Genomic DNA, 12,500 nt, shown 5'->3' with positions numbered 1-12,500 from the left:
CACTCCATTAAGTTTTACAAGGATTTCTGCCTAAGCATTGCAAAGTCCTGCCTTTACAAAAAGGGAGTTTGGTTTACACCCTCCTAACCTGCCCACCTGTGTGTCTCTTTCCACAGGGTGGATTACCACTCTGACAGCTCAGAGCAAACAGCATATTGATGGATAATCTGTTTTCTTGTTGGACTATGAGAACAATGTTGTGGATTACCTGATCTATGGATCAGGACGGCTGGTTTATAATTTACATTTACATTTAAATTTTGGGCATTTAGCAGACGCCTTATTCCAAAGCGACTTACAATCAATACATTTGAATACTAAGCATGTGAATCAGCAGTCCACCATTCGTTGCAGGAAGAGTACTCTAGCTTGGGCCGGGGGCCACTGATAGAAGGAAAAACCTTCTCCCTATTATCGCCTTCTACTATTATTAAATATTTTTTTTTTTTTTTATTATTACTGGAGAAACTGAGAAACAGTACAAGGGGGGCAATAGAAGTTCTTAGGGACACAGTAGAGGGGAAAGCGGGTGTCTTGGCTGCTTAATATATTTGTTAGCACTGCTTTTATTTATTTTCCTCCTCGCAAATGTGAGCTATATAGCATTTTATATATACACATTTGCAAGACCTGTAGGTCTAGGCAAGGCATGAGCAAACTATGGACTGGATTAAAACTCACAACGGGCCGGATTTACTTATTTCAGTCCACCACAATTCCTGTACATGGCAGTAGTAGGAGTAGTAGGAGCCCTTGCCTGTTCCTGCTCAATTCTACAGTGTGTGGACGAAAATGAGCCTTTGCTAAATATGAAAAGTCAATAGTGAATGTCGTGTTTTCAAAAGCACCAAATATATTTTGGACCTAAAGCGGTATGCTTAATATGCCAGGAGAACATTGCCGTCCTCAAAGAACACATTAGCAGACACTTCTCAAGTACGAATGCTAACTATGCTAACTTTTCTGCACAAGAAAGAAAAAGGAGACTACACATTGGCTGCAAATTGACAAGCCTGCCATAACATATTCATTGACAATCTATTGTTTAAGAAAACTCGACTACGGCAAGTTACATGCTGTCTCACAAAACCGCAAGCACAGCAAGCCTTTTTCTGAATTTTGAACATTAGCCTGTCACGGAGAACAGTTACACAGAGGGTGGAATGAATCGATCAAGATCTTAGTTCCCAGTTGGAGAGGAAAGTGACAGATGTCATGTGTTGCGCTGGACAACAGTACGGACGTTAAGGATACCACACAACGTCTTGTCTTTATCAGAGGGATAAATGAGAACTTTGAAATTAGCGTTTCTGCTTGCCTCGAACGACAGAATTTGTCATGGCGTGAGCTTAGAATTATAAGGTTCTATCTCCGTTTAGGGCAGTTCAGAGATATTGAGCGTCAAAGTTTTTACATTCCATTATGTTTTGTGAGATGGAACCTTTGTGTTTTATGAATTACTAACTCAAAAATTTCAACATTTTAAAAATAACACCACACAGGCATTAATAAACACCTAATGGATCATTAGGAAATTCATGGTAAATTCTAACGTTACGATGGGATGAATTGGTAAATGTCACTACCGATGGTTCTCCAAATCTTAAACTCGACTGTTCAGAGGACACTGATGCAGAGCATGGTGACTCACCATTTGTGACAGGGTCTGGTGAAACAGTCTTACCATGTGTGACAGGGTCTGGTGAAACAGTCTTACCATGTGTGACAGGGTCTGGTGAAACAGTGTTACCATGTGTGACAGGGTCTGGTGAAACAGTGTTACCATGTGTGACAGGGTCTGGTGAAACAATCTTACCATGTGTGACAGGGTCTGGTGAAACAGTCTTACCATTGTGACAGGGTCTGGTGAAACAGTCTTACCATGTGTGACAGGGTCTGGTGAAACAGTCTTACCATGTGTGACAGGGTCTGGTGAAACAGTCTTACCATGTGTGACAGGGTCTGGTGAAACAGTCTTACCATTGTGACAGGGTCTGGTGAAACAGTCTTACCATGTGTGACAGGGTCTGGTGAAACAGTCTTACCATGTGTGACAGGGTCTGGTGAAACAGTCTTACCATGTGTGACAGGGTCTGGTGAAACAGTCCCCAAGTGAACATGAAAAGTGAAAGTGCAGATCGTAAGCTTTCAAATGATGTGACAATGAACAAACAATGAAATCTGAAAATAGTTGAAGAAGATATGCTTATTTGAATATTGATACACCTCAAACCAAATAGCGGAGAAAACACTCTGAATCAAAACAGACGTGTTTGCTACCATCGCGTTGGTAGCTAAGAAAGAACATCGCTATGAACATGTAACTGCATGTTTAGTTTACATCGCATAATGCTGATAGAACATCAACATGCTCTAAATACATAACTACACATAATTAGATAACACAGTGCTTGCTTTTGAACACGTCCGAAAACGAAAGTTTGTTTTCAAGCCATGTATCACTTACCCAGTAGCCTACGGCAGACGAGACAGTGAATCCAATTCACAAGTATTTAGTGATCTAAAACTATTGTTTGTTATATCGAGTGGGTACTCCAAAACTTCAAGTTGCGTATTATGAAGAAAAAAACTAAAACCATTCGGCAAGTAGAAAGGACAAAACAATTGTTTAGAGAGAGAGTTGTTCATGCACGTGGACATTGCTGAATGGCCATGACATACATATTATTGTTGTAGTTGAATCTCAGGTGCAGGAATGAACAAACAGTGGGTATAATTAGTCAATAGGTTTATTACAGTTGAGTTGCAATATGCTCTACATTACCTGGGGCTGGTCTCACAGGCCTGGAGAGACTGGTCCAGGGGAGGAGGCAGCGGCACCTGGGAGTGTCTGTGATGAAGAGGTAGTAAAAAAAAGGTCACGTATAATTGTGGAATTGTCTTTCTCAGCTAATTGCACACAATAGTTAATATAAGAAACTTAATGAATAAAGGATGTCACCTACCTGGCCAAACGGAAGCACATTTCCGAGGGAACATGGAGGGGGGAACCTGCAGGTTGTTGGTTGGTCTGTTGAGGGAATGCTTAGGGAAGTCATTGTAATTAAATGGCATGCAATTTAGACCAGCCATTACAAATGATCACCATTTGAATCATTGTCATTTTTTACCAGCTGTCTTTTGCTTTTTAGTCCCGGCAGGTGGGCATTGATTTCAAATGTGGTGGCAAGCAGTCTTGTGGATGGGGGAGGAGCCGGTGATGCTATGGACAGCCATGTGTGAGTGGCCCGTGGTGGGGAAGCAGTGGACTGAGGGACTGGTGGTGTCTTTTACAAACATTGGTGGCAAAGTTGGTGGTAGCAGAGGTGCCCTCCTCTTCCTCTTCCTCTTCCTCTTCCTCTCTCAGTGGTGGTTCCTCTCTCTTTTTCCTCTGGCATACTGGAGTCAGTTATCAGCCCTCTGCTCCTTGAGCATCCTCAACTTCTCCTCTCTCTCCTGACGGCGCTGCCGATGGTCTTCCTTGGGTGAGGCTTCCTGGCTTTGATAGGGAGACCGCCAGGTGTCGGACCACAGAGGGAGGTGGAGGTGGAGAGGTGGGGATGATGACCCTAGTGGAGTTGCGGTGGTGGTCATCATCATCATCATCATCATCATCATCATCATCATCATGGTAATCATCATGGAGAGGTTCCTGCCCTGGAGGGTCCCACAGTCTCTTCTGTAGCAGCAGTCTCCTCTGTAACAGCAGCAGTCTCCAGTAGCAGCGGGACCCAGGTGTGACCTTGATGACCAGAGGTCAGATGTGACCTTGCGTTCCAGAGGGACGGGGCTGCGGCTGAAAAGGCCCTATCACCCCAGGTCCGGAGCTTGGTCCTGGTGGTCTTGATATCTTCATATTTAGTAGTTCTTCGTTGGTTGGGTTGTTGTTTTCCTCTCCACTCCACCAGGCTCGGGGCCGAGGGGCTACCCTCGAGACCTGGTTGAGGGGCTCACCCGGGCTATATTTCTGGACACCCCTCCAGAAGCCACGTCATCGTCTCGTCATCTAATACCGACAGACCATGCATCCCGTTGGGTGGGTGGTACACCGGGCAGTCCAGGATAACATAGTCTGCGGTTTGGTCCTCTGCGCCACACTCGCACGACGCATTTGGGGCCAAGCCCCATCTGTGCATTGATGAGCGGAAACGCCAGTAGTTGAACGAATAGCATAACACGTTGAACGAATAGCAGTGTAAACCATCTGTTCATATAAAAGTAAATCATTTATGAAGTAAGAGCAATTATTGTAAATGGTTTGTTTATATATAATTTGTTCCTGTTAACTACTAGGCTATATTTGTTCATGTTGATTCATGTTGACTTATCTGAAAATGTTACCAATGTTTCTTTGTTTTGCCCAAGACTGGTCAAATCATTGAAATGCACATTCATCTGAGATACTTCAATCATATGTATTGATGTCATGGGTATTGAGTGCTGCTGTTCCCCTGTCCTCTTGTGCTTGCAGCTCCATTCTGACGGGGACCGAGGCGACGGCGCTGTGAGGTACGTCCTCACCGGGGAGGGAGCGGGGAGCCTGTTCAAGATTGATGAGAACTCGGGGGACATCCACGCCACCAAGAGGCTGGACAGGGAGGAGAAGGCCTTCTACGTGCTGCGGGCCAAGGCCGTCAATAAGATCACCAACATATCGCTGGAGGGCGAGTCCGAGTTTATCATCAAGATCCATGACATCAACGACAACGAGCCCAAGTTCACCAAAGACGTCTACTGGGCCCGCGTCCCCGAGATGTCTGACATCAGTATGTATGAAACACTGGGCCCGCGTCCCCGAGATGTCTGACATCAGTATGTATGAAACACTGGGCCCGCGTCCCCGAGATGTCTGACATCAGTATGTATGAAACACTGGGCCCGCGTCCCCGAGATGTCTGACATCAGTATGTATGAAACACTGGGCCCGCGTCCCCGAGATGTCTGACATCAGTATGTATGAAACATCCCGCGTCCCTGAGATGTCTGACATCAGTATGTATGAAACACTGGGCCCGCGTCCCCGAGATGTCTGACATCAGTATGTATGAAACACTGGGCCCGCGTCCCCGAGATGTCTGACATCAGTATGTATGAAACACTGGGCCCGCGTCCCGGAGATGTCTGACATCAGTATGTATGAAACACTGGGCCCGCGTCCCGGAGATGTCTGACATCAGTATGTATGAAACACTGGGCCCGCGTCCCCGAGATGTCTGACATCAGTATGTATGAAACACTGGGCCCGCGTCCCCGAGATGTCTGACATCAGTATGTATGAAACACTACTGGGCCCGCGTCCCCGAGATGTCTGACATCAGTATGTATGAAACACTACTGGGCCCGCGTCCCCGAGATGTCTGACATCAGTATGTATGAAACACTACTGGGCCCGCGTCCCCGAGATGTCTGACATCAGTATGTATGAAACTGGGCCCGCGTCCCTGAGATGTCTGACATCAGTATGTATGAAACACTACTGGGCCCGCGTCCCTGAGATGTCTGACATCAGTATGTATGAAACACTGGGCCCGCGTCCCCGAGATGTCTGACATCAGTATGTATGAAACACTACTGGGCCCGCGTCCCTGAGATGTCTGACATCAGTATGTATGAAACACTGGGCCCGCGTCCCCGAGATGTCTGACATCAGTATGTATGAAACACTACTGGGCCCGCGTCCCCGAGATGTCTGACATCAGTATGTATGAAACACTGGGCCCGCGTCCCCGAGATGTCTGACATCAGTATGTATGAAACACTGGGCCCGCGTCCCCGAGATGTCTGACATCAGTATGTATGAAACACTGGGCCCGCGTCCCCGAGATGTCTGACATCAGTATGTATGAAACATCCCGCGTCCCTGAGATGTCTGACATCAGTATGTATGAAACACTGGGCCCGCGTCCCCGAGATGTCTGACATCAGTATGTATGAAACACTGGGCCCGCGTCCCCGAGATGTCTGACATCAGTATGTATGAAACACTGGGCCCGCGTCCCGGAGATGTCTGACATCAGTATGTATGAAACACTGGGCCCGCGTCCCGGAGATGTCTGACATCAGTATGTATGAAACACTGGGCCCGCGTCCCCGAGATGTCTGACATCAGTATGTATGAAACACTGGGCCCGCGTCCCCGAGATGTCTGACATCAGTATGTATGAAACACTACTGGGCCCGCGTCCCCGAGATGTCTGACATCAGTATGTATGAAACACTACTGGGCCCGCGTCCCCGAGATGTCTGACATCAGTATGTATGAAACACTACTGGGCCCGCGTCCCCGAGATGTCTGACATCAGTATGTATGAAACTGGGCCCGCGTCCCTGAGATGTCTGACATCAGTATGTATGAAACACTACTGGGCCCGCGTCCCTGAGATGTCTGACATCAGTATGTATGAAACACTGGGCCCGCGTCCCCGAGATGTCTGACATCAGTATGTATGAAACACTACTGGGCCCGCGTCCCTGAGATGTCTGACATCAGTATGTATGAAACACTGGGCCCGCGTCCCCGAGATGTCTGACATCAGTATGTATGAAACACTGGGCCCGCGTCCCCGAGATGTCTGACATCAGTATGTATGAAACACTACTGGGCCCGCGTCCCCGAGATGTCTGACATCAGTATGTATGAAACACTGGGCCCGCGTCCCCGAGATGTCTGACATCAGTATGTATGAAACACGTCTACTGGGCCCGCGTCCCTGAGATGTCTGACATCAGTATGTATGAAACATGTCTACTGGGCCCGCGTCCCCGAGATGTCTGACATCAGTATGTATGAAACACTGGGCCCGCGTCCCCGAGATGTCTGACATCAGTATGTATGAAACATGTCTACTGGGCCCGCGTCCCCGAGATGTCTGACATCAGTATGTATGAAACACTGGGCCCGCGTCCCCGAGATGTCTGACATCAGTATGTATGAAACATGTCTACTGGGCCCGCGTCCCCGAGATGTCTGACATCAGTATGTATGAAACACTGGGCCCGCGTCCCCGAGATGTCTGACATCAGTATGTATGAAACATTGGGCCCGCGTCCCCGAGATGTCTGACATCAGTATGTATGAAACATTGGGCCCGCGTCCCCGAGATGTCTGACATCAGTATGTATGAAACACTGGGCCCGCGTCCCCGAGATGTCTGACATCAGTATGTATGAAACACTGGGCCCGCGTCCCTGAGATGTCTGACATCAGTATGTATGAAACATTACTACTGGGCCCGCGTCCCCGAGATGTCTGACATCAGTATGTATGAAACACTGGGCCCGCGTCCCCGAGATGTCTGACATCAGTATGTATGAAACACTGGGCCCGCGTCCCCGAGATGTCTGACATCAGTATGTATGAAACACTGGGCCCGCGTCCCTGAGATGTCTGACATCAGTATGTATGAAACATTGGTTGAAACATTGGTTGAAATAGCATTGTGTCACTAATTGCTGTAAGACTACACTATGTGTACTGTTAAAACTTTGTGATCCCCCTCCTTTTTGAGTTTATAAACTGAGATGTGGGTCTTTACAAACATAACTACTGTACCGCTTTTGAATTCTGTGTTTACATGCCCTAAAACCCATGACTAGAAGAGACATGAAGTGTCTAGGGTTTTGGGGGCAGTCGCCACAGAAGGCAAAAGTTGCAACTATCTTTGCCAAGAAACTGCTCAGTTTACAAATAGAAATGTTAGGGATTAACTGTGGGCGGATAATTAGATTAGAAAAAAAAAGAGTTGATACAAGTACAAGATGCACCGATGCATGATGGTCTTGATTATCGTACACTGCTATCAAAGACTTAGACAGTGAAAGGAGGACTCTGTGCAGTGTTGATATACTTCTATCCACTGTGGATAGCAGGCTTAGAGGGTTTCTGGGTGCAACAGGATAGATATGTATTAAGCCCGTCTTGGTGAATCAATAAGGCTTTATCAATCATAATAATGAAGCTGACTCAATACGAGGAGAGATTGACTAATTAAATGAGAACAATTATAGGCTATGCACTATTTTATTGCAGTAAACAAACTAGGTGAATCATTCAGATGATTATAGAACACTTGAGATAATCTTTTGAGTACGCTATTTAATTACTGTGCATTCAACATTAGAACTGTGTCTGGTGTGCAGATTTGAAGAAGAAAAAGTTGGCTTGGTTTTGATATAGCAACAAACTATCGTCCATGTAATTAAATTCAGCTGGTTTGATCATGCCGTTAAGCTCGAAATCATAGATCAGGAAAACATACCTGGACAAGCAGCGCTCAACACCCTCATCATCATGTCAAGAACATTTTTGAGTACTCTGTTGTGTGTACAGTAACACTGGTCACAGTGACACACTTCCCTGGTCAGGAATCCAGAGAGAATGGCTTGCACTTATCTATTGCAGCAAGGTGCCAATGGCAACCAGTAAGGCATGATGTCACTGCTTTTCAGATCATGCACCTGTATTAAGGCCTTTAAAGCACCGTCCCTTTATGTGACCTGGACCTGTCGTAAGTGCTTAAGTGCACTGTGCCTCACATTGTCGAACAGTCCCTCGTCTGAGACATTCCTCCAACAGAGACACGCTGTATCATCGATTCTATTTGCTTTAACCAATTAAACTCAAAAGGCTGAAAAGAAGAAATGAAATAAACAATGTGTAAATGTGATGCTTCTCAAGGCTGTCATCTCGGAAAAGCCTATTCGAATGTAATTCCCTAGTTAAGAGTATAACTGCTCAAGGTTGAGTGAATTCTCTCAGGGATCCACTCCAAACTGTCACGTATCAGAGCATACAATGACAGCTAACAAAGGTCTCTCTTCCTGAACACCGGGGGGTCCTTGTTCTTTATTCACCCGGTTGTACGACACAAAACACAATCCTTCATCATCCAAAACACGGCGGAGTTGATAGGAAAACGGGATCACTTGTTTCACTTATGTGTAGACCTTCATTGACACTGAATTAGAGATTTTTTCGGGTGGTTGTTATTCCAATCAATTGCACAGTTCTATATTTAAACCCATTGCCATTAAATATTTCTACTCAATTAATTTTCTCAGGCATGTAATGAGGCAACAAGTGAGAGGGGGAAGACTTGGCTAACAGTTTGTCTTTGTTAGTTTCTGCCTCTAATAAAGAACATGGAACATTACAGTGATTGATATCAGACAGGACTCTGGGTTCACTATATAGGCTTCTTGGCAATTGGAAGGAGCCAGCACCTGTACTGCTACCTGCTTGTGTGGTATGAAACATAGCAAGACTGTACCAAGGTCTACATATATAATATGCCAATAGGTGTAATCTAGGTGTAATCTATGTGTAATCTAGGTGTAATCTAGGTGTAAGTAGGTGTAATTAGGTGTAATTAGGTGTAATCTAGGTGTAATCTAGGTGTAATTGGGTGTAATCTAGGTGTAATTAGGTGTAATCTAGGTGTAATCTAGGTGTAATCTAGGTGTAATTAGGTGTAATTGCAGTATACAGAGTAGATTGTCCTACAAAGACACCTAGACTTAGATTTAGTAATCTAAAAATTATAATGTGATATGATGTATAGATATGATAGATATGATATGATCACTTTTCAAAAAATGCCGGTTGAGAGAGGACGCTGGCATTGCTTGTTCGCTGCTTCTCCACCCGAAATCTAGATATATAAATCTAGGTGTAATTGCAGTATCCAGAGTAGATTGTCCTACAAAGACACCTAGACTTAGATTTAACATTAATTAGGCCCCTATACATTCTTTTATCTATTTTTTGGTTTCTCTTTATTTTACTACTCAATCTTTTCAGTTTCTAGAAAAGTGCTATATAAATCTAATGTATTATTATTATTATTATTATTATTATTATTATTATTATTATTATGATTATCATTATTACTGTAATCAAACAGATGTGTCCTGGTTGTGTGTCCTGTCTCTCCCCCAGACACCACTGTGATTCAGGTGACAGCGACGGACGCGGACGATGCCACATATGGTAACAGCGCTCGTGTGGTGTACAGCATCGTGCAGGGCCAGCCCTACTTCTCAGTGGAGCCTCATACAGGTGAGTGTCTAGACCCTCAGGCAGCCCTGTCCCCCCACCCCGTCCTCATACAGGTCAGTGTCTAGGCCCTGTCCCCCCCCCCCGTCCTCATACAGGTCAGTGTCTAAGCCCTGTCCCCCCCCCCGTCCTCATACAGGTCAGTGTCTAGGCCCTGTCCCCCCCATGTCCTCATACAGGTCAGTGTCTAAGCCCTGTCCCCCCCATGTCCTCATACAGGTCAGTGTCTAGGCCCTGTCCCCCCCATGTCCTCATACAGGTCAGTGTCTAAGCCCTGTCCCCCCCATGTCCTCATACAGGTCAGTGTCTAGGCCCTGTCCCCCCCATGTCCTCATACAGGTCAGTGTCTAGGCCCTGTCCCCCCCATGTCCTCATACAGGTCAGTGTCTAGGCCCTGTCCCCCCCATGTCCTCATACAGGTCAGTGTCTAGGCCCTGTCCCCCCCCCATGTCCTCATACAGGTCAGTGTCTAGGCCCTGTCCCCCCCCCCCATGTCCTCATACAGGTCAGTGTCTAGGCCCTGTCCCCCCCATGTCCTCATACAGGTCAGTGTCTAGGCCCTGTCCCCCCCATGTCCTCATACAGGTCAGTGTCTAGGCCCTGTCCCCCCCCCGTCCTCATACAGGTCAGTGTCTAGGCCCTCCAGCAGCCCTGCCCCCCCCCCTCCCCTCCTATCAGCAGAGAGATGGGCGAGAGGCAGCGGTCTGAACCGATGGTGAACCATCCAGCCGTCGGCAGTTGAAATCAATTGTAATGAAAGTGCTTTGGATCGTCTCCCGCGTGTGTCTTTTGCTTAAACAAAAGGGGAAAGGCAACACAAAAGCCATTTGCAGATTAGTGCATCAGGGGCTTAACAGTAATGTTATCCCAGATGTGGAATGTAAGCTGATTCAAAGACAAGTCTGGACGTTACTGAATCATAAGCATGTATGTGTGGGTGTATGTGTGTGTGTGTGGGGGGGGGGGGTGTATGTGTATGTGTGTGTGTGTGTGTGTGTGTGTGTGTGTGTGGGTGTGTGTGGGTGTATGTGTGTATGTGTGTATGTGTGGGTGTGTGTGGGTGTATGTGTGTATGTCTGTATGTGTGTATGTGTGGGTGTATGTGTGTGTGTGTGTGTGTGTGTGTGTGTGTGTGTGTGTGTGTGTGTGTGTGTGTGTGTGTGTGTGTGATTTGTGAATAAAAGAAAGAGGAAAAAGAAAGAGATAGAGCGATGGGAAGAAGGAGAGAGAGAGAGATGGTGTGTTGGTAGCCTCGTGTCGGGGCCTCTGGTGAGCCCCCCCGCTCCTCCCCCACAGCCCTGCCTGAATGGCCGCCACGTTTGGCTGGAGAGTCACTGTCCTTCGGTGAGATTGTTGCTTTGTTAAGAGACAACATTGCGTCTTCCCTGCGCCTTCGCCGCCTCGCTGCTGCATCCTGTGTGACAAAAGAGCAGGATGAGGGGGTTGTAACATTCCACGTTCCGCCGCCGTGGCTCAGATCTGGGCTTGACTGACGTGCCACAACCAGCCTCTCACATCCTATTGTTTTTGATATCCAATGAATGTATGAATGTCCCTATATGGATAAAGACACACTGGAACTGTTGAACTCGGTTGACGCGTTTTATTTTTTGGGGGTCTTTGTCTTTTTTCTTCCTTTTTTCTACTGGAAGAAAGAGACGACACCCGACTGTGAGGCTTCAAACACAAACCTGTAATTGACGACTAAAGCACACGGTGTGTGTCTGACAGAAGATGTAACGCACTATTTTTAATATGCAGTCAATTACCAGGATTCACTGAGCCTCCCTCCTGACTCCCAAACCAGAGATCAAACATGTCAAAGTACACAAGAAGAATGCGACTACTGCAACTGCATACCAGAGACTTGGTCTGATGTTTTCCTTAAACAAACTTACGGGTTACGTTTTCATACGTTTAATATGACGATGTTTCCTCAGGCATAATCAGGACGGCTCTGCCCAACATGAACCGGGAGAACAGGGAGAACTACCAGGTTGTGATCCAGGCCAAGGACATGGCCGGGCAGATGGGGGGGCTGTCAGGGACCACCACGGTCAGCATCACCCTCGACGACGTGAACGACAACCCCCCACGCTTCTCCAAGAGTGAGTAGAACACCACGGTACATGCACCACACACGCATGCACAGACGCACACACACACGCACACACACACAGATCCAGTACACACACACACACACACGCACACATACACTCACACATTAAAAATGAACTCGTGCCAAGCAGGCAGCCTCCATCTGGTGTCAATTTCAAAATGAATGTGGATTATTGCAGCGTGCGGGTATTGTGCGACAGAAGCTCTCTAGAAGGCAGAGAATAATTAAATGTTGAGCCATATGACAGAGGGAAGGGTCCTGCAAAGTGCATCCGATCAACCCTGTAATCCCTATTACATGAAAAGAGTACACTCTGTCGCTTTTATC

The 12,500-nt window shown here is 46.7% G+C and overlaps 1 protein-coding gene across 1 annotated transcript in view; it reads left to right on the top strand.

Moving 5' to 3' along the window:
* The window catches only part of LOC308174210 (cadherin-6-like), a gene marked incomplete at both ends in the record, with an annotated part of 32,215 nt that overhangs the window by 9,433 nt on the left and 10,282 nt on the right, over positions 1 to 12,500 (top strand). Inside the window, 3 exon segments of the mRNA XM_080549292.1 lie at positions 4,472 to 4,766; positions 9,938 to 10,057; positions 11,995 to 12,162. Coding sequence (XP_080405418.1) covers positions 4,472 to 4,766; positions 9,938 to 10,057; positions 11,995 to 12,162 — 583 coding nt within the window.

The sequence above is a fragment of the Nansenia antarctica genome, assembly GCF_963989245.1.
Source record: "Nansenia antarctica genome assembly, chromosome: 19".
In the NCBI taxonomy this organism is placed as follows: Eukaryota; Metazoa; Chordata; class Actinopteri; order Argentiniformes; family Microstomatidae; genus Nansenia; species Nansenia antarctica.
This window is presented reverse-complemented; position numbering and strand designations above follow the sequence as displayed.